The sequence below is a fragment of the Sphaeramia orbicularis genome, chromosome 18 (assembly GCF_902148855.1).
Source record: "Sphaeramia orbicularis chromosome 18, fSphaOr1.1, whole genome shotgun sequence".
NCBI classification, from domain to species: Eukaryota; Metazoa; Chordata; class Actinopteri; order Kurtiformes; family Apogonidae; genus Sphaeramia; species Sphaeramia orbicularis.
This window is the reverse complement of record NC_043974.1, coordinates 41,980,208-42,003,454: the sequence shown is the minus strand read 5'-3', so window position 1 is coordinate 42,003,454 and position 23,247 is coordinate 41,980,208. Positions and strand designations below refer to the sequence as shown.

Here is a 23,247-nt window from a genome sequence, read left to right as displayed (position 1 = left end):
ATGGTCACCAGTGCCCTCCAATGGTCGAGTAGTAAGGCTGTAGTATGTGGTCAGAAAATGGTCATTTGGAACATGTACTCAAATTTACTTTAAAACTATTGTAAATTGCTAAATAACACTTTTTTAGTCCTTTCATAATGTTTTGAACCTTTTACTTTGATGGTCACCAGTGCCCTCTGGTGGCCAAGTAGTAAGGTTATAGTATGTGCTCTAAAAATGGTCATTTTGGTCATATAGTCAAATGCATTTAAAAACTATTCTAAATCACTAAATAATACTTTCCGAGGTATATCAGAATGTTTTAAACGCTAATTTTGATGATCACCAATAGCTTCTGGTGGCCAAGTAGTAAGGCTATAGTATGTGCTCCAAAAATTATAATTATTGACATGTACTCAAACTCACTTAAAAATTATTCTACATTGCTAAATGACACTTTCCAAGGTATTTTAGAATGTTTTGAATCTTAATTTTGATGGTCACCAGTGCCCTCCAAAGGTCGAGTAGTAAGGCTGTAGTACGTGCTCCAAAAATGGTCATTTTGGACATGTACTCAAAGTCACTTAAAAATTATTCTACTTCGCTAAAGACACTTCCCAAGTCGTTTAAGGACGTTTTGAACCTTTATTTCAATGGTCGTCTTCACCCTCCTGTGGCCGAGTAGTAAGGATATTCTACATATTCACTCAGGTTGTTTAATGATATTTGAGTTTTAAGGGTTAAATCTCATGAAAATATGATGGATCATATTGTGTGATTTTTACAGAGCATTATTTGTGTGTTTTGTAATTCCTTGTCCGCATCTTTTACTTCCTCAACACTGTGTCACCTAAACTTTAAACTCAGGCTGTTTCTGTCAAATTAAAGATTTCTTTCACACTAACCTTTGTAGCACAGATGGGAATTGAACCCACTACCTGTGAGTTTTAAACCTGAGCTTGAACCCACTGAGCTACAAGGAGAACTCAGTCAGATCTGTTCAGGTAAACCAGAGGAAGAGTGGAATAAGTCCTCCACACATCACTCCTGACTCCTTCTTCTTCTGTGGTGTCAGGCCTGGACCATGTCAGGCCTTTCTGTGTGGTTTTTCAGCAGCGTTTGACTCCACTGAGTCTCTGACAGACAACAGTCACATGTTAGTTTCCTGTTTGAGTCTGTTTGTCTCAGCTGGGCGTTGGACTGATGCCTGGTCTCAGTGTCTGTCAGTACTGAAGATGGTCCAGTGGTCTAAGACGTCGTCTTTCCACCGGGAGACCAGGGTTCCATTCCTGGATCAGGAGTCCTCAGGTCAGAGTCTGTGTGTGTCTGTCTCAACAAAAACTAAAACCAAACTAACAAACTCTAAAACCAAACTTGCGAAACAAATAAACTTTGCATTTGCCAAATTTCAACTTGCAAATTTATTCAACCTTTAAACTCACATTAGTATTTTTCCTAAATTTTTTGTATATGATTCCTAAACCATTGTTGTGTGTTCCCTCAGGTGCTTTAGTATGTTACAAACCTTTTTTTTTTTTTTTTTTAATGTTTTTGGATAAGTTTGCTTGTTTGATTGTTAACACTCTGGCAGCAAAACTATTGGTTGGATTCATACCAGATTGTTTTTATAGATTTCCAGTGACCCAGAATAGATGTGGTTACAATTTGGGAAAAGTAGGTCAAAGTTCAAATGTTTCATGAATTTTTAAAATCTTTTTTCTTCTCCCATTTACTTATAATGGACAAAATTTCAAATGTCTATAAAAGCATCCATTTTGTTTCAATTTACTTCAAACTTGACACCTTTACAGAGGCAACTGATATGCTGACATCAGCACATGTATAGACATGAAGACATCAGCTGGATCAATGCCAAAATAAAGTACAATATGTGCGAGGGGCGGGGTTTGTTGTGCCTGGAACCACTTGTTTGAATGACAAAAAATGTCAATTTGGTCATGTACTCAAATCTGCCTGAAAAACAATTTTAAAGTGCTAAATAACACTTTTAAGTGTATATTGCGATGTGTTGAACCTTTATTTTGATGGTCACCAGCGCCCTCCGTTGGCCGAGTTGTAAGGCTGTAGTATGTGCTCCAAAAATGGTCATTTCAAACATGTACTCCAATTCACTTAAAAACTATTCTAAATCACTAAATAACACTTTCCAAGGTATATCAGAATGTTTTGAACCTTAATTTGGATGGTCACCAGTGCCCTCCAATGGTCAAATAGTAAGGCTGTAGTATGTGCTCCAAAAATGGTCATTTGGAACATGTACTCAAATTTACTTTAAAACTATTGTAAACTGCTAAATAATACTTTTTAAGTCCTTTCATAATGTTTTGAACCCTTATTTTTATGGTCACCAGTGCCCTCCAGTGGCCAAGTAGTAAGGCTATAGTATGTGCTCCAAAAATTATAATTTTGGACATGTACTCAAACTCACTTAAAAACCATTCTGAATTGCTAAATAACACTTTCCAAGGTATGTCAGGATGTTTTGAACCTTTATTTTGATGGTCACCACCACCCTCCACTGGCCGAGTAGTAAGGCTATAGTTGCTATATTAGGCTATACTATAGTATGTGCTCCAAAAATGGTCATTTCAAACATGTACTCCAATTCATTTTAAAGCTATTCTAAATCACTGAATAACACTTTTCAAGGTATTTCAGGATGTTTTGCAGTTTTATTTAAATAGCCATCTTCAAGTTTCAAAATGACCTGATGTTGATCTTCTTTTCTAACTTCTTTTATTGTTTTTTCATTCAGTTCAGTTCAGTTCAGTTCAGTTCAGTTTCCATTTCAGTTGAAACAGGGAAATTGTTTTCCCTGCTGGTTGTTTTTGTTTCTCTTGGTTATCATCCCCCAAAACACTCTTTCTGATATTTATTATTATTATTATTATTATTATTATTATTATTATTATTATTATTATCAGGTTAGCCAAGTTGTATAGCAACCTTCAAACACAAGGCAGTTCAAAGTGCTTTCCAAAGGTTTGATACCATTTAGTCCTTTATGAACTAACACAAGTGTTTTACAGTTTATCCTTTGGACCGGTGCGGTATGATCCAGTTTCTTGGTATTTCCAGCAGACACACTGCCAGTAAGTCCCACCCACTTTTTCAGTCAATCAAGAAATATATCACAGTCAAATGCAGAGCTGAGATCTAGTTATCTATATTTTTTATATTATTCTCATAATTATCTTTTAATCCTGCATTGTGGTTAAAATTTTAGATTACAGACTGATACCGATCATTTTTGCTCTTTTTATTTATAGTATTATCATTATCAGTATTCACCTTTGACCAGGTTCATTGACAACATACTGAGTCCCAGTTACACTTTATCTGTCAACAATAAATAACACTGTTGCAATCTTTTCATGAGAACAGGTACAAGTATTTTATGCAAACCTTAAGGGCAATTTTCATTTTATTCACATATTTGCAGATCTCTGAAATGCAAGAAGTAATTGACACATTCTTCATTTTGATTCAAGCAAGTTGTGTTTATTACAACCAATGAAGACACATATTTCAGTAAAGTTGTTCTTACAATAACTCAAAGACCCAAACATCCACTGCTGACCAAACTCATCTACTAATGTAAACTGTTTAATACCTCCTATCAATACATGTAAATAATTGGTGTAAAATACAGTTTGTCATCTTTTCATGCTCATCAGATATGACCCATTTGGACATTCAGAGGCTCCATAGTTACCACGGAAACGCTATCATCTTCTACAACAGGGGTGTCAAACTCATTTTAGTTCAGGTGCCATATTCAGCTAAATTTGATCTGCAGCGGGCCGAACAAGAAAAATAATAACATAATAACCTATAAATAATGACAACGCCAAATTTTTGTTTTTGTTTTAGTGTTAAAAAAACATTACATTATGAAAATACTTACGTTTATAAACTATCCAAAAAAAAAAAAAAACCTGAAAAAACTGAAGTTTAAATTAAAAAACGTGAGAAAATTTAGTGCAGTTTTAACAATATTATTCCTCAACTTATCATTTCTCCATGTGCATTATGGATCAGATCTACAAAGACACTAAACACTGAGGAACAGGCAGAAAAAAATGTTAAAATTGTGCTGAATTTTCTTTAGACATTTCAGGTTGTTCATATTTGTTCAGGTTATTCACATTTTATTGTTACAGGATAGTTTGGAAATGTAAATATTTTCATAATTTAATGTTATGTTTTGCACTAAAACAAAGAAAAAAATTAAGTTGTTAATTCTAGATTTTTTATTTTTTATTTATTTATTTTTATTTTTTTGCTTAATTCAAGATTTTTTTACTTAATTGAAGATTTTTTTTTTTTTTTTGGCTTAATTCAAGATTTTTTTACTTAATTGAAGAATTTTTTTGGCTTAATTCAAGATTTTTTTTACTTAATTGAAGATTTTTTTGGCTTAATTGAAGATTTTTTTTGGCTTGATTCAAGATTTTTTTTTTGCTAAATTTGAGATTTTTTTTGGCTTAATTTAATGTTTTTTTTTGTTTTGTTTTTTTTTACTTAATTGAAGATTTTTTTTGGCTTCATTGAAGATTTTTTTTTTACTTAATTGAATTTTTTTTTTTTTTTTTGGCTTAATTCAAGATTTTTTACTTAATTCAAGCTAATTTTTTTTTTTTTTTTTTTTTTGCTTAATTCAATTCAAGACTGTGGAATTTTTGCACTTGGCAAAAACATCCCAGGGGCCGAACTGGACCCTTTGGCAGGCCACATTTGGTCCCCGGGCCACATGTTTGACACCCCTGTTCTACAACATTTATTCACCAGTAAAACCCATAGAGTTGGATCAATGACAGTGGATGGAAACACTTGTTTTATGATCAATTAATCATATATTATACTAAAAAAAGTCACATTTTCTTCAGTTTTCTGTGGTTCTGATATAATAACCCTCAACTTTAATCTGAGGTTTTCTATATATCTACATGAACCGTAAATGAAATGTTGGAAAATACCTGATTTTCACTGGAAAAACACCAAATAAAGAAGATAATAGACAATAAATGGTGATAAATCACTTAAGAAAGGTTAAATAGAGAGAAAAATGCATTTGGGAACTGACACAAAAAGTAACACTGGGACTTTATGGAATAAAAAAAACAATCTGATCCACAAAATTTAGCATCTTATTATTAGTTAACTCTTGAACAATATTCAACTAAATATTTATTTAAGTTAGACATATTATAAGAGATGACTTTTCTAATCAGAACACGATAGACAAGATGGTTTTTAGAGAACAAGTTCAGATTTGTTTCAGAAAGATCATGCTTGAATAATATGTTCACAGCCCAAAGTTTTAGGGAATGACACAAATGGGTTCTTCGCTTAAATGTGATTTATTTGTTATTAAAGTCCTTTGAAAACCGTCATGCTTTAAATTGTTCTTCAACATATCAAAAAATAAAATTAAAAAAGGCAGCAGATTTAGCAAAAAAAACCCAAAGCTTCACATTGTTGAACAGACTATATGATGAATGTATTATATTTGTATGTGGGCAGCTTGTATCTTCATGGGATCACCGTGTTCCTCCAGCTACACGGAGTAATGTGCGGATAATGGACAAGTGCTTTATCCCATAGGACGACAGCAGCTGCAGGTCCTCCAGTGTCTGAGTACCGAAGACCAAGCGCAGGTCAGTGTCAGGGCCTGAAAGCACACATCAAATGAATGAACTGAATCAGGTTCCATGAAGAAGTAGGCTTTACTGTACAGCACTATGTGGGCATGGAGACACAACAGAACAGGGGTGTCAAACATACGGTCTGCAGGCCTAAAACAGGCCACCAAAGGGTCCAATCTGGCCCACTGGATGAATGTGAAATCAGAAAAATTACACCAAAGACAATAACTTGTTAAGGGGTCAAAATCATTTTAGTTAACCTTGTAAAGCCTGAACCATTCAATCATTGACAGAAAATTCAAGTTCTCTGAAACTGGAGCCGTTATTGGTCCTTCTGGACAACCCAACAAATTTTTTTTAAATATAATTTTCCAAGTGTGAGTTTCCATTTTGTACCATATTTGATACATCAGGTCTCAATGCTCAAATATTATTATTTTTGAACAAACAAAAACTTCATATAACACAAACATGTCTAACAAATTGGTAATTCCTTTTCTACATTGCCAAAGTTCTGCCTCCTTCCTCATTAATTTAATCTTGTAGTGTCACTGGAAAGGCCTCTGGTGAATGAATTCCTCCCCCTGGTGGATTATCTGTCTATTGCATGTATCTAATTGTATACATCAGGTTTTTCAAGAAAAAAAAATATCACACTGATCATGTAGAGGGCCTCAAAACTCATGTATCAAATATGATACGTTTGGTGTTAATAGGTCTCATTCAGCCACATTTGACCTCAAATCTGTCACTCATAAAATATGATCATAATAACCTAGAAATGACAACTCATTATTTTTCTCTTTGTTTTACTATTTTAAAAAAAGTAAAAATTGCATGAAAATGTTTACATTTTCAAACTATCCTTTCACAAAAAATGTAAATAACCTGAAGAAAATATGAACAAGCTGAAATGTCTTAAAAGAAGTATGTACAATTTTAACACTATTCTGTCTGTTACTAAATGTCTGGTGTATTTGTAGATCCACTGTGATCTGTAAGAACTAATGCACATGTGTAAATGATAAACTGAGGCAGAATATAGTTAAAATTCACTCATTTTTCTCAAGAAATTTCAGGATGTTTATGGTTGTTCATGTTATTTGCATTGTTGTAAAGGATAGTTTGTAGATGTAAACATTTCCATAATGTAATTAAACTTTTTTCACTCACATTTTTAGCATAGTTTGGAGTTTATTTGTATAGCACTTTATGCAGAAAGATTTCACAAAGCGCTTCACAATAAAATCAGAAGTAAAATACATAAGCAACAAAACACACAGTTGCATACACACAGGCATAAAAACATACACGCAAATGGTAATAACCCCCAAACTAAACACCTGTGTAAAGAAGAAGTTCTTCAGGTGCTTTTTAAAAGAAAAGTTATTTGACAAGTTAATATCTTCAGTGTCATTTTTGTCATTTTCACAGACTCATCCCATGGGCTGGATTGGACCCTTCGGCGGCCCGTTTTGGGTCCGCGGGCCGTATGTTTGACACCCCTGCTCTATTGCGGTCTAGAAGGTGAACTTACCGATCAACTGTTCGGTTATCTTCTTTTTCACCTGCATCACAGTCATTTTCTTCATCTGCTCCTGATTGTCACACAGGTCCAGAACTTTCTCGCTACTCGTGGGTAAAATCACTCTGAGCTGTTGTTGTCCTCCAGGCTGACGCAGCAGAGTGTGGACGGTGGACATGTGTTGGATCCCACAGGACACCAGCAGCCGACAGTCCTCCAGTGTCTCAGTGGTGAAGACCAAGCGAAGGTCACTGTCCTGACCTATAAGCACACGTTAAATGACGGATCAGAATCGGGTTTTCATCAAAGAAATCGACTTTAAAAAACAGTACAGTGGGATGGGCATGACAGCACAGCACCCACATACCCACATACCCATGGGTGGGCCTGGGTGGGCCTGGACCACAGCCACTACACACTAAACAACTACTATTACTGCAGTACGGTTCACAATACACCCCCCCCCCCACCCCACCCCCCAGCCAACACCACATATCACCAGTAAATATGTATAATATAAATATGTACAAAAATACTTCTTTTTCTCTTTATATTTTATGTTTCACTAGTGTATATTTGTCTGTTTTCTGTCTTTACTGCATTTTATTTTGATGGGATCAATAAAGTCTATCTTATCTTAACTTATCTTATGTCATCGTATCTTAATTTATCTTATCTTACCTTAATTTATCTCATCTTAGCTTATCTTAACTTATCTTATTCTAATTAGATTCAAATATTTTAAATTAAAATATTACTTTTACAAATGTGTATATAATATTGAAATCTACATTTATATAAATACTTTAAAATTTTTCTAAATACATAATATTTTTTTCATTTGATTCACAAATGTATATTTCCAGCCTGTTTTTATTTTTGTGTTTGGAGCTGTTAACTGTGTAATTTCCCCTTGGTGGGATCAACAAAGTCTTATCCAATCTTATCTTATACTGTTGTGTTTGCCCTTTGTGTTGATGCATGGCAAGGAGAGAGATCTGGGTTTTTAGGGGTTTTTTTTCAGTTAGTCACAGCTCCTCTGTGCACCAAATGAACACAAACCTTTTTTCTGCCACCTACCACCTTTAAATATAAAAATAATGTAAACAACAACAACAAAAAAAACATGCTTTGTTTTAGTTTGATATGGTGAGCAGGAGCAGCAGAATTCATTGAATGTGCTTTTTTACATCACGTATCGAGGAAACATTTTAGTCCAAAACAGCCATGTCGATACTGTAGACAAAATGAAAGCGTTGAAAGAATGAGCAGTGACTCAGCCGAAACTGGTATCAGGAAATCAGTTAGGACTCAGACTCATCTGAATTATTGGACTGAAGTAAATAACTCATCAGCACAAGTGTTTCCGTCTCCTGTTCTGATCAACAGAAGTCACAACACAAACATTATTGCAGCCTTTAGTCTAAGTTTAGGTCCAGTTTGGGGTTTTCACCTTATATTGCTTCTGCTCTGATCTAACTTTTTTCTTTAGATATTATGACTTTTCTCTAAATGTTAAGACTTTTCTGTAATAATAACAAAATATCATGTTGTTGTTTTTTTCTAAATAGTCAAACCGTATCCTTGTAACATTATAACATTTTTCTGAAAAGAAATATATGACTTTACTTGAAACAATGTAGGTAAAAGAAATTTTACTGTGTGATATATTATTATATTATATGACTGTATAATACTGACATTTAAACCTGGTCATAAACATATTTCCACCATGCGCTCCTATGTATCCACCTCCATCTTATGGAGAAATTACATGTTACTTTGCACGTTATAATTTATTTTTGCACCTTCCTGTTTGATCCTATTTGTTTTCTACAGTTCTTTTTTTATTCTTCTAATTTATTATGTATAGTGTGTTTGCTCTTGTATTCTATTTTTAGCTCTGCCAGGAAGTATTGTGATCACTTTGCTTTGTGTGTTTGCGTATGTGTTTGTTTGTTAGTAAAATAACTCAAAAAGTTATGGATGGATTTACATGAAATTTTCAGGAAATGTTGATTCTGGCACAAGGAAAGGAAGAAATTATTAAATTTTGGTGGTGATTGGGGGGGCGCAGATCTGTCTTGGCGGAGGTCTGCACTCTCTGAGTGCTTTTCTTGTTATTCTTATATTCTGTTTTAATTGTTTATGCTGCTGCTGCTGCACTACAGTTTGAGATAAAGTCTATCTATCTATCTATCTATCTATCTATCTATCTATCTATCTAATTTTGTATAATTTCATTGAATAATATGAAAATGTTTTATTCTCATAAATGTTTATTATTATTTTTATTGATTTATTTATTTCGAATGTGCAAAGAAACACAATAAAACCTAATGAGGCAAAATGAGACAAAAACAAAATAACATTTAAATGAACAGAATCTATCCTCAAGTACGTGCAAGTCTGAATTTTGCATGGTCAAAAAGGAGAAGGAAGAAGTATAAACTTATGTAATCCTACCCCTCAAGTGCTTTTACACCTTTATCACTAACTTAATACAAGAATCGAACAATACATTTTTCCAAATTTTAGCATTCAACCACAACAAATACATAATGCAGTAATTGAATTATTATTATTATTATTATTATTATTATTATTATTATTATTATTATTATTATCATTATTATTATTATTGTCGTCATCATCATTATTATTATTATTATTATTATTATTATTATTATTATTATTATTATTATTATTGTCATCATCATCATCATCATCATTATTATTATTATTATTATTATTATTATTGTCATCATCATCATCATCATTATTATTATTATTATTGATGTTGTTGTTGTTGTTATTATTGTCGTCATCATCATCATCATCATCATCATCATCATTATTATTATTATTATTATTATTATTATTATTATTATTATTATTATTATTATTCAGATATCAACTGCATTGAGATGGTAGGTCTTGAAAGTCTGTTTTTTTCTACACACACACACACACACACACACACACACACACACACACACACACACACACTGACATGGTGAACTTATAATGACTTACTTATTCCCAGTCTATCAATGATCTTCTTCCTCAGCTCCAACACAGTGACCTTCTTCATCTGTTCTTGATTGTCACACACATCCACGAGTATCTCCCTCTTTGCGGGTCCAATCACTCTCACCTGGATCACCATGTTGACACGGATCTGCGTGGGTCTGCGTGGGTCTGTGCCACTGTGCCTCTTATAATGGGTTTACTCAGAAACATAAATTGAAAGCAAAAGGATCTGCACATATTATGAGTCAACAAGGGAAAAAAAACAGTCCTGTTCAAGAAAATCACGTGAGGAGCGTGAAACCGAAAGCTATCCTGGTTTATAGGGGTGCGTGGAAAGTACCGGTGTTTCCACAGAACAAACATGGGCTCCAAAGAGAAGACTTACAACCCCTGGGACCCCACCATGACATTCGTGGACAGGGAGGATGAGCTGGACTGTAAGTGGACCACCTCTGTCTTTCACCCACTCAGACACTTTATGTTTTTTGTTTGTTTGTTTGTTTTGTTTTGTTTTGTTTTTTTTAAATTATTATTTGTGCGTCTTCTAGTTGAGTGCATCGGATACACGTCCCCACGCGCCCTCATGTCCTGTGGTCACGCGGTCACACCCATGTCTCTGACCAGCTGGTGTCGTCGGCTGTTGGAAGAGGTGAGCATCTGTGGATTTACACCCACGGAGTCTGTTGTCTCTGTTTAGTAGATTAAAATGGGGAAAAAGCAGAAAGAACTATTATTATAAGAACCGTAAACGTCTCTGCTGCGTTTGCGTCAGCTCGGAATTGGGACACTCATAATATTACTGTACGTCCTTTTTCTTAATATATTATGCATTTTTTCTAGAGTTTCCTTTTTAAAAAACAAAATATGACAACCTAGCCTTCATATTATAGCTTCAAATATCTTCAAATATGATGATAGTTCTATATAAATATCACAGCTTTATCCTATCCTTTAACTTATTTTTCTTTTTTCTAAATGTTGTGACTTTTTTCTGTAATTACTACAGCTTTACCCCCCCCCCCCCCCACACCTCAAAATAGTACAACTGCATTCTTATAACATTATGACTTCTTTCTTCTAATATACTGATGAGAAATATGACTTTTGACCCTAAAATGCCATTGGAACAATGTAAATAATTCAAAATGAATGAAGGGAACAGGGGTAAAATTCAAGAATAATTCTTGATAGTCTTCAGGAAAACTTATAAAACATGTAGTGGTGGAATAAAGATTTATGGAAGTGTATTGCATTCACACACAAAACTAAATTCGGCTCTGTTTTTCCAAATTAACAAGATAATAATCTCCTAATTACAAGAAAAAATAAGTTAAAAAAAAAAAACTGGCTCTGTTTTTTCTGAATTAACAAGATACTGTTTTCTGGAAAAAACATAAAGAATTAAATTCAGCTCAGTTTTTTTTTTTTGGAATTAAAGAGATAATTATGTCATTAATTCCGAAAAACAGAGCCAAATTTTATTTTTTGTGTGAATGCAATACTCTTCTGTAAAGATTCCATCTAGTGTACGGATTTTATCAGTTTTATACACCTTATACCCAACTTCTTCCAAATTTTTCTCATATATGTATATCTAAATTAATAATATTAACTCTAGAAAAGTATTTTCTCCTTAATTTGTTAGTGTTTTGTCTTGTATATGTATTTATTTGAACAAATATTACCCAATTTTTCTGCTTTTTTTTTTAAACCTAAATTGGCCAGTATACACCATCATATTAAAGTGTTGTGGCAGTAAAGACACCTTTGAAATATAAAGGAAAAGGGACATGCATTTGCATTTTATTAACAGTAATATAATGGTGCTAATAGCTGCTGTGTTGCTATACTGTAGATAGCAATTATAATTGTTCTAAAGCAGTTATATTTACAATGATGATTTGCATGTGGAAAACAGGAACAGTATTTATCTACTAACACTGTTACCAATAGGATTTGCACATGATGTTCCACCAAAGGCCGTAGGAGGAAGGAGGAAGTTATTTTTTCATAAATGAAACTTTGATGTTTTTTTTTTTTCTTGTCATTGCTAAAGGGTCAGTATAAATTTGTGTGTGGCCATCCAAACTGTAAAGAGTGGTCATATGAGGAGGTTCGCAAGATGGCTCTTCTGACCCCTGAGGAGACAAAATACTTTGAAAATCAGCTGTTTGAAAATGCTGCCAAGAGTTACATGGATGTCAAATGTGTAAGTATCTGGAAGACAGGTTTTCAGGAGTTGGTAGTGTTTGTTACTGAGATTTTTGACCTTCATTTTTCATTTCTCTCACAGTGTCCTGGGTGTAACTATGAAACAGTGAGAACCAACTGTGGGAATCTGTGTGTCAAATGCACAGTGTGCACGGTGGTGAAGAAAAGGGATTTTCACTTCTGTTGGCAGTGTCAGAAGGAGTGGACGGGTTCTGTCCGTTCTGTCTCAGACCACTGTGACAACAGAGGATGCACCAACGAGCAGCTAGAACTGCTGAGAACCTGTAAGGAGATCACCTTCCAAGATGTGAAGGGCGTCACTGGATGTCCCACTGTCCGTGCATGTCCCACCTGTGGTGAACTGGTGGAGCATAACACCACAAAATGCAAAAATATAGTCTGCAGCCAGTGTAAGGTGGAGTTCTGCTTTATCTGCTTGAAACTCACTACAGAGTGTTTGCAGACAAGCAGACATTTTCAGCCATGTTCCAGTGGGGTGGCCCCCAGACAGACCTCCATACCAGTGAGGTCCAGTAAATAATATAAACGCTGTCAGACTTAGAGTTAATTTGTTGAAAATAACAGAACTTCTCTTATGTGTGGTTAAGTAATGTAAACAACAGTACTACTTATGTGTACTATATATTATTCCTCTTTTTTTTTTTTTATCATTGTAGACTTTTAATATCATTACATTTATGCAGACAACACATACTTCACAACCATATTAAGACACATAAGTATAAGCAGCAACTGTGGTAACATCATTGTAACATCCTTTCTTGTAACTTATTCATGACAATAAAATGTGTTCTTATATAAAAAATATCCTGCACAGAAGAATGATGAGAATAGAACAAGTAGGACCAAGGGTCCTGTAGTCCAACAGCATATTTAAAGACATCAATTGACATTTGTTTGACCTTTCAAGGTAACTCAAGGTCAAAGGTCATGGCACTAAATGAAAGCCCATATGTGACATCCTATTATTGCCAATAGTAATTCTATCAATATCTTCAACTGTTTTCAAGTTCTAGCACTTTGAAATGTGTCCCATTATAAATCAATGAGGATTTTAAACATTTAAAAAATTCAAAAATCAATATTTTCCAAATCTTTGAACAAACTTGGTAGACCTTATTAAAGATATCCCACAACAAATATCAAGTCATTCTGACTGACGGTTTCGGAGAAGAAGATTCCTGAAAAATTGTTTACGGACAATGGACGGATGGACCACTGATACCAACAGTCCATCAGACCTGTCAGACCGTTGGACTAGAAAGGAAACATAAGATCCACTGATTATGATGTAACTGTATCAAAAACAAGAATAAAAACAGAAATATTTACCGACTGTGTTTTTAAAGTGTGTATGTGAATAATGACTAGAAAAGTGTTTTTACAGAACATTAAGATTTCACAGTGAAGTTGACCTTTGACTTTCTGAATATAAACTGTTATTGTTTTATCATTTTATTCTAAAATATATGTGTGTAGTCTCTGATAATCCATGTGTGAATTCTTTCGTTACAACCACACTATCTTAACCTTTGACTTTTGGTTTTCATAACTTTGTCAGTTCATCCTTGAGGCCAGGACAACATCTGTGCCACATGTAAAGACATTTTTTCACACAGTTTTTGTCATATCACTGTTTAAATGAACACTGTGTTATTATACAGATAAGGTTAAAACTATATCTGTAAGCAGTTTTAAATGGCTCAAACTGTTAATCATCATTGTCACCGAATTAAAAAAGCTGTTTGCACATTTCATCAAGGAAACACAGACAGAATTTTATTTTTATTTGTTTATTTATATATTACAATTTTATGCCCATTTCACCCAATAGAACAATAAAGTAACTTTACACACATTATTGGCTCAGTGATGTGGACAAATTATGACATAAAAATCTTTATAGAAATTACAAATTCATTGGATAAACTAACCACTATGAAAGTAATTCAGTGTTACATGATCATTCAAATGGTTTTTCTTGGGTTTACAAAAGGTAGAAGAATATTATTTACCAAAATGAACCACTGTCATTTTTACAGTTTTATTTCTGCATCAGTTTTTCCTTCAAATCAAGACAATGGTTCACGTTTCTGAATCCACATCAAACACACACCCAGGTCTCTGTTTCATTTCTGTTTTAGTTGGTGAAAGATGTTATTAAAATAGGTACAATTACAATGAGTGCAGCTCCAAAAACAATAAAAAACATCACAAAAGGGTTTCTCAGGATTGTATGTAGACTGCAGGTATTTGCAGGGTTTTTGTCACCTGGCAAAGAAATGAATCAGAAGTGTTAGATTTTTAAATATTTTCGAGACAGATGTAGAAATTCTCTTTTGGGGACTGAATATAAATAACTTAAATTGTTATATTTTTAATGATAAAATGACTGACACGTTTAAAATACTACACTTAAATAGTCATGTCCATATGAGAAAAACTGAGAAAAGATGAGAAGTGGGTAATGCTTTTTAGAAAACAGTTTAATATCAAATTAAGTCTAATAAAATTACAAAAAGTATTTTATGAGAGGAAACTTATAGAAGTAAGTCTTTTGATATTTAAATAAGTTGCACAGATAATATTAAAGTTTTAAAGAATCAAATAGTGGTAATATTTAGTGATAATATTACATAAATTGTAATACTATTAGAAAAAGTCTGAATAACATGAGAAAAAGTGATTAAGAGAAAAAATATTACTTTTAAAGACATAAAACTTTTCTATCATAAGAATAAAGTTGTAATATTATTATTACTAAAGATGTATATTAATATTTTTTAGCGATAGAAAAATAAGTCATATTACAAGAAGATGAGTCATAATATTTTGAGAACATCAATCTTAAGAACATTCATACAGATAAAATTATGACTTAACTCACATCAACTCTCGCATTTATTCTTGTATATAATGACATTATTCTGATAATATTACAACATTTTGACAAAATATTTCCACTGTGTTCTACAAATACTGAATGTCTTTTATTAGTTATTATTTTGTTATCATCATTACGTCACAAAGCTAAAACAATGACAAGAAGGAACTAAAACATATTTAACCTTTTTAAAAGCAATATCCTCCCTGTTGTTGGGTATTATATTATTTATTTACGAATAAAAAAAAAAAAAAAAAGTGTTACTTTTCAAATAAATCTCATCCTACAGTAAAGTTTCCTACTTTTCTGGCTTCATTCAGTAACATTAATAGTATATAATCCATACAATACCAGTTGATTTTGTATCATATGCACCCTGTTCTCCTTACCTGGCTGGATGTCCTTTTTTTGTCTCTTTGGTGTCTCATTGATGACATCATCTTCTGCTTTTTGCTTGAGTGGTATGTTTTCTTCATCTTCACTGACTCTTTCAGGTTTCACTCTGCGGGCTGTTTTTTCTGACAGATATTGGAGAGCGATTATTATTAATAGTAGTAATATTGGCACTATCATTCTCATATTGTGTTGTACTGTTATTGTTGTCATTTTACCTCTGTACATCAGTAGATATGCGGTGCTGGAACTGTTGAAAATCATTTTGGGAAACAGAGTAAACACAGCGAATACAGTGGATATCATACAGTGTTTTTCAGCAGACGGTGTTTGTCCAGTTATTGGTACCTCAGAGGTTAATGGTGGAATGAGTCAGACGTTGGCATAGTTTTAGCCACTACATCCAACAAGTAATACGACAGCTCGAATTACTGAGAAAAACATCTTCTATTCCACTCTACCTGTGGATGAATTAACCCTGTAAAGCCTGAACCTTTAAATAACTGACAGAAGATCCCAGTTCTTTGAAACTGGGGCCTTTATTGGTCCTTCTGAACAACCAAATAATTTTTTTTCAAATATCAATTTCAATGTACAGTATACGTTTTAGTTTTGTATCATATTTGATACATCAGGTCTCACTGCTTGAATATTATTATTTTTGAACAAACAAAAACATAATATAACACAAACATGTCTAACAAATTGGTAATTCCTTTTCAAAATTGCCGAAGTTCTTCCTCCTTCCTCATTAATGACAGTCTTGTAGTGTCACTGGAAAGGCCTCTGGTGAGTGAATTCCTCCCCCTGGTGGATTATCTGTGTATTGCATGTATCTAATTGTATACATCAGGTTTAAAAAAAGAAAAAAAAAATCAAACTGATCATGTAGAGGGCTCCAAAACTCATGTATCAAATATGATACGTTTGGCATTATAGGGTTAACTTATATGTGTGACAGCTGTAGACACCATAGGTTTTTCAGAGGAGAGGTTGACAGTGTGTTGTCTAAACTTCTGTTTCTGGAAGTTGTATAGACACACATTTCATCATAGAAGCATCTGATACACAGGTGCCAAACATATGGCCCGTGGGCCAAAACCAGCCCATCAAAGGGTCCAATCTGGCCCCTGGGATGACTTCGCAAAATGCAAAAATTACACTGAAGATATTAAGAATCAGTTTAGTTCAGTGGCCTCATACAGACCAATATGATCTGAAGTGGGTTAGATCAGTAAAATACTATCATAGTAACCTATAAATAATGATGACTACAAATTTTTACCCCACCCCCAAAGGGTGTTGTTTTTGATTCGGTTTGTTTCTTTCTTTGTTAACACTCTAGCAGCAAAACTATTGGTTGAATTCATTCCAAATTTAGTTCATAGATTTCCAGTGATCCAGAAGAGATGTCTTTACATTTTGGGAAAAGTAGGTCAAAGTTCAAATTTGCTATGAATTTTTTAAATCTTTTTTTTCCCTCCCATTTACTTTTAATGGGCAAAATTTCAAATGTCTATTAAAAAATTCTTGGTAGTTAGTCTCGGTTCAACTGGACTGGTTTTAACTAAACCAAGCAGAATGATGACCTGTAAGTTTTAATGCACATGTGTAAATGATAAGCATATGAAAACTGCACTTATTTCAGGTTGTTCACATTTTTAAGGAAACTTTGTAGATGTAAACATTTTCATAGTGCAGTTGCTCTTTTTTTACTGTTATTATTTTACTGCTTCAGCCCTCTTCACATCATATTGGGCTGAATGTGGCCCCTGAACTAAAATGACTTTGACCCCCCTGATCTAATACATCAGTTACAGAAATAGAAAATGCCTTTGAGTCTGACCCATGTTCATATTCCTCAGAATACCAGTATGTTGTCAAACTCCATCTGCTGATCAAATATATGATGTGAATGAATGTAATTGGTCAGACATACGAGTAGGTGTTGACTTTTTCAAACAGCTGTTCTTCAGCCTACAACATAAAAACACAAATGAAACTCAATAAATGCCTTTTAGAAGAAATCACCATTTATTAACTGAATGCATTTCTTAAACTCTATAAGGTTAATATAGTTTCTCCACTTGTATGAAGGTGGGTCTTTCCTCTGTGTACAGGGATTGCTTTAGATAAATGGATTTTTTTTTTTTTTTTTTTATCATAACCTTTATTTAACCAGGGAAGAAGCTCATTGTGTCCAGCTCAAGAGTGTCCTGGCCAAGAAAGCAGTAGCAGAAGTTACACAAAATAGAAATCACAGCCATATATCCACACTAAAAATATACATAAAACACAATGACAGTCAGTTCGAAAACCAGACATAAAACACGAAAATAATAACATATATATACAGTATATGAATGTATAATATGTATAATGTAAATAAAATGTATAATTTTTAATAATGTATCATATATGTGGGTGCTTCTATGAAACAGGTCCCTAAAAACAGGACATGGGGCTTAAAATTCAAACTAGATGTAGACTAATGTTATGAAGCAAGTATGGAAGCACTTTGGGTCTATTATAAAAAATAAATACTTACTGAGATAAAAGAGAAACTATTTTTCAGATAAAACACATTTTTATATATATTTTTTATAATATTTTGTATACAAAATTCCGCGTGTAACAGTAAAAAAGACACGAAAATTATGCGCTACTATTTTTTTTAATATCTCTTTATTCTCTCACGGGTATATTTTGGGAATTGAACTAATTATGTAAGACAGTGTTTCACAAAAAGGATCACTGCTGCGAAATCATTCACGATTTATTTGTGTTTAACTGGGCAGGTTCTGTATGTAACGCCAGTGGACACGATGGGTTACACACAAAACCTGAAATGAGACTGAGATTCATGAAAAACCCTCATGTCTGGATTAGAAAAACCACTAGGATCATCAAATTTAACACAGTGTTTTTATTTGTAACAGTATATAAGACCATTTACCGCCATGTTTTCAGATCTAATGCACTGACACCTATAGGTAGCTTTGACTGTCCCAATTTTGGTCCTATTTTTGGCCCCATTATTTTATTAAAAATTCATTAATTTTGGGATGGCTCAGAGCAACAGTAGAATTGTTTTTGCATTCATCTGAGGTCATTTTTAGGTACATCCTGGAGGGAAATATGTCTAAATTTACCTTTTATTATTGGGTCTAAAAAGCTGGAAAAGTGTCAGGTACCAAAATGAACCCAGTTTCATAGAAGCACCCTTATGCATACAAATGGATGTGTTCTTATACTGACCTTTTGGACGTGACAGTCATCAAACTCATACCAGACGTTGTCCTCAGTGGACAGGACGGTGGCTGTGTAGTGTCCTCCTCTCAGACTGCCCCTGTGGTCCACTATGCTGTACAGTTCATATTTCTTTCCCTGCACATATAATAATATATTAGACACATGCAAACATTTAGGCAGTTATTTATACCACCATGTCTATAGACAACAGTGTTTTTTATGCATTCTTATTCATACCCAGCTGGATTTGTAATTGTGTCTATCGCTAAAAAGGCTATCTGTACCCAGGTGTTGTATAGGTGTGTTAGGGGTTGAGCCATTTTTTGACAGAAAGAAAAATAAATATCTGTCTGGAGCCACAAAAAAATATCCAAGCCCTTTAAATGTAGTGAACAGATGACATATAATGCACATTTAAGATATCATTTATTACCATTTGTCACTTTTTCACAATCAAATATTGTGAGATGAACTTTAGGCCTTAATGAATCACAGCAAAATGTAAAAAAAATTAAAATAAAAATCGTAATCATTTTCTTTAGGTAACACTTTAAGCATGCCTGTACTGTGGGGATCAGTAAAATAATAACATAAGAGCCTAGAAATAATGACGACTCCATATTTTTCTCTTTGTTTTAGTGCAAAAAAATAAAAGAAAATAACTTATGAACTACGTAATAACTTGTGAAATTGTGAAAATATTTATCTATTGTTTGTTTTCAGTTTGTTATTTTAAATTAATCATATCCACCATTTTGCTTTTTTTTTTTTAATATAGCTATGGTCCCTTTCCTTTTTTCCCTCCTTTTTTCTTATTCTTTATGTAAGATGATTTTTTTTTAACTCCACAGGAAGAACCTTTATCAGCCGTCCACCGCTCTCACCTCATTCGACTTCACCCCATCACATGACCTTCTCTCCCACAGTATCCTTCCGCCAATTCATTACAATAGTCCCAACAACAGAAACAATATAGACCCAGTTAAATTCTACAGATAAAATTAACAAAGCAAAAAAAAAAAAATCTAAATTTATGTCTAACAACTGGATATGATTATACCCAGTGTATATATTTCTTTGCTTTTTATTTTCTGGATATAAGAACGTTTCTGTTGGAGCTGCACTGGGGTGGGGACTAGTTTATTTTTATGTTGTTTGTTGTTAAAACTTGCAAAAATACAAATAAATTAACCTTGATTAAAAAAAAAGAAAAAAAAAAAGATCTGACTTCACCTTTGTCTGTAATGTGGATGGGATGTTTACGCTGCAGTTGGATTTGATGTCGGACATGGTGACATAGTCAAAGTCAAATCTCCTGAGGAGCAGAATCAGAATCTGAGGAAACTTCTCCATCTCACATCCCTGAAAAGATTCAAACATTCTTTATTGTCAAGTCACTAGATGCACAGAAAATACAGAGAACTGAGATACTGTTTTTCTCTCACCTTGTTAAATGTCATGCATTAAAAAAAAGAAAAGAAAAATAGAATAAGAATAAATATACAATATATCATAAAATATATAATATATAATGAATAAACTATAGCAGAATATAAAGTGTACATGTCATTCTATTTACAGTAGCAGCAGTAACAGTTCAACACTAATAGTTATGAGGTGAGGAGGGGCATAAATAGCAGTAAATATGACAATAGTGCAATGTTTATAATAAAGTTACAAATAAAGTTATAATAAAGCCAACACATTGTTAGATGTAAGTGTTTTTTTTATCAGACAGTACTGAAACAATATCATTAACCCATAAATACCCAGTGCTACTTTTGTGTCAGTTCCCAAATGATTTTTTCTCTCTATTTAACCTCTATTAAGTGATTTATCACCATTTATCTAAATATTATCCTCTGTATTATGTGTTTTTTTCAGTGAAAATCGTGTATTTTCTTATTTTAATTTACTGATCATGTGGATGTTTGTTAAAACTCAGATTAAAGTTAAGGGTAATTGTGTCAAAAACAGAGAAAACTGAAGAAAAAGTGACTTTTCCACCAAAGATATAAACAACTGAAGATAAACCAAGTGTCTCCAACCTTATTTTAATGCACTTTACCTGTTATTTTATTTGTTTTTGTTCATTCTGCTGCCTATTTTGTTATTTTTTTCTTGAATTTTGTTCAGTTTGTGACTCATTTTGTTCATGTAATTTGATCCCTTTGGCCATTTTTGTGAATTTTTTTGCTCATTTTATTCTTATTTGCTTCATTTTAGTAAATTTTTTGCTTATTTTTTCCTATAATTTATCTTTTTTTTTTTTTTTTTTTTATTGATTTGTGTTAATGTAATTGATTATTTCATATAAACCAAGTGTGTCCATCCACTGTCAGTGTTCAAACTCCATGGGTTTTACTGGTGAATCAGTGTTTCAATTGGTTTTATTCATTTTGTTGTTTATTTTCTTTATGTTATTTTGTTATTTTGTAAATTCTGTTGTTCAGTTTTGTTCATTTTGTTAACTGTCTTTATGTTGTAGAGGATGATAGTGTTTCCAAGGTAACTACGGAGCCTCTGAACGTCCAAATGGGTCATATCTGTTGGCTATGAAAAGATGAATAACTGTATTTGACACCAATTACTTACATGTATTGATAGGATTAGTGAATCAACACATATTAAACAGTTTAGATCAGTAAATTATTTTGGTTGCTGGTGGCTCTTTGGGTCTTTAAGGGTTAAAAGGGTTAATCTACAGTTGGTGTTTCTGTTTTCAGGCTGATACTCACACTGGAGGCCTCTCTTTTCTGTTTACAGTCCTTACAGAACACCATGTTGTTTCCACTGAATGTTTTTGTCTGGAAAATCCTTTCAAAGCCCTTCTCCTGTGAAAACACAAACAGACCATTAATCTCAGATTTAACCCATAAAGACCCAAACATCCACCAGAGACCAAATTATCTACTGACCTTCCCTGTTTAAGAACTGTTCGTCCATTAATCCTATCAATACATGTAAATAATTGGTGTAAAATGCAGTTTGTCATTTATTCATGGCCATCAGATATGACCCATTTGGACACTCAGAGGCTCCATAGTTACCATGGAAACACCATCATCTTCTACAACATCGATTCAACAGTAAAACCCATGAAGTTGGATCAATGACAGTGGATGTAGACACTGGGTTTATATTAAATACTAAATAAAATGAACACACATCAATAAAACATTTACAAAATGATAAATAATGTGGAAAAAATCAGCAAAAAATTGACTTAAATGAAGCAAATAAGAATAAAATGAGCAACAAAATTCTCAAAAATGGCCAAAATGATCAAGTAACATGAATAAAACGAGCCACAAACTGAACAAAGTTAAAGAAAAAAACAGCAAAATAGGCAGCAGAATGAAAAAAAGCAAATAAAATAACAGGTTGAGTGAATTAAAATAAGGTTAGAGACATTTAGTTTATGTTCAATTAATGATATATTTTGCGAAAAAGCCACGTTTTCTTCAGTTTTTTCTGTTTTTGATATAGTAACCTCAACTTTAATCTGAGCTTTGATGAGTATCTACATGATCAGTGAATTAAATATAGGAAAATACATGATTTTCACTGAAAAATGCAAAATGCCGAGGATAATATTTGAATAAAATGGTGATAAATCATTTAGGAAAGGTGAAATAGAGAGGAAAATCATTTGGGAGCTGACACACAAGTCACACTGGGTCTTTATGGGTTAAAAAAAGCAAAAACAACAGGACACTGAGCTGTGCTCACCACGCTGTAGTGTGAACCATGGGCATCTTTGAGCGACAGTGGAAGAGTCCAGAATGGGTTGGTCTCCAGAATGATAACATGGCCTTCAGAGCATGTTGTGGTGTACGTCAGCTCTCCTTGGAAAATCTTTAAAAAAAAAAAGGGTTATTGATGCCACATCCTGGTTCCTTCACCTGTAAATCCTGTTTTCATTTCCAGGTTTCATAGGTGCTGACCTTAGACGCCCCTCGGCTGATTTTCCTCAGAATATCCTCCAGGCATCCAGAAGCATCACGTTGCTCATAAACTGCAGAATAATATGTGAAATTATTGCAAAATGTTCTGTTCTATTCATAGAGTTTCTTATATCTGTCTCCAACTGCCTTCATCTAAGGATTATAACTATTTAACCCTGTATCAGGCAAGTGACTATTTTTGGTAATTTCTGCAAACATTATGTTATGTTATGCTATACTATACTATGTTATGCTATGTTATGTTATGCTATGCTATGCTGTGTTGTGTTGTGTTGTGTTGTGCTGTGTTGTGTTGTGTTGTGCTGTGTTGTG

General features: G+C 33.3%; 2 protein-coding genes across 2 annotated transcripts in view; one reads left to right on the top strand and one right to left on the bottom strand.

Moving 5' to 3' along the window:
* Positions 1-10,536: 10,536 nt before the first annotated feature.
* LOC115438955 (probable E3 ubiquitin-protein ligase ARI7) lies at positions 10,537-13,403 on the top strand. Its single transcript, XM_030162845.1, has 4 exons — positions 10,537-10,643; positions 10,755-10,855; positions 12,263-12,415; positions 12,500-13,403. Exons 1-4 carry the CDS (start codon positions 10,568-10,570, stop codon positions 12,956-12,958), a joined length of 789 nt encoding a protein of 262 aa, XP_030018705.1. The 5' UTR covers positions 10,537-10,567; the 3' UTR covers positions 12,959-13,403.
* Positions 13,404-14,578: 1,175 nt separating this feature from the next.
* The window catches only part of LOC115438361 (ubiquitin carboxyl-terminal hydrolase 47-like), a 15,472-nt gene continuing 6,803 nt past the window's right edge, over positions 14,579-23,247 (bottom strand). The window contains exons 5-13 of the mRNA XM_030161936.1: positions 22,915-22,985; positions 22,700-22,825; positions 21,706-21,801; positions 20,201-20,329; positions 18,974-19,102; positions 17,655-17,692; positions 15,934-15,965; positions 15,712-15,840; positions 14,579-14,709 (exon numbers count right to left, since the gene is read on the bottom strand). Coding sequence (XP_030017796.1) covers positions 14,579-14,709; positions 15,712-15,840; positions 15,934-15,965; positions 17,655-17,692; positions 18,974-19,102; positions 20,201-20,329; positions 21,706-21,801; positions 22,700-22,825; positions 22,915-22,985 — 881 coding nt within the window. The remainder of the gene's footprint in view (positions 14,710-15,711; positions 15,841-15,933; positions 15,966-17,654; positions 17,693-18,973; positions 19,103-20,200; positions 20,330-21,705; positions 21,802-22,699; positions 22,826-22,914; positions 22,986-23,247) is intronic.

Excerpts from the sequence above, each read along its gene's own strand:
- LOC115438955 (XM_030162845.1), top strand. The coding sequence starts at position 10,568 with ATGGGCTCCAAAGAGAAGACTTACAACCCCTGGGACCCCACCATGACA. Across the intron at positions 10,644-10,754 it reads CAGGGAGGATGAGCTGGACT|TTGAGTGCATCGGATACACG; the intron begins GTAAGTGGACCA and ends TGCGTCTTCTAG. Across the intron at positions 10,856-12,262 it reads GTCGTCGGCTGTTGGAAGAG|GGTCAGTATAAATTTGTGTG; the intron begins GTGAGCATCTGT and ends TCATTGCTAAAG.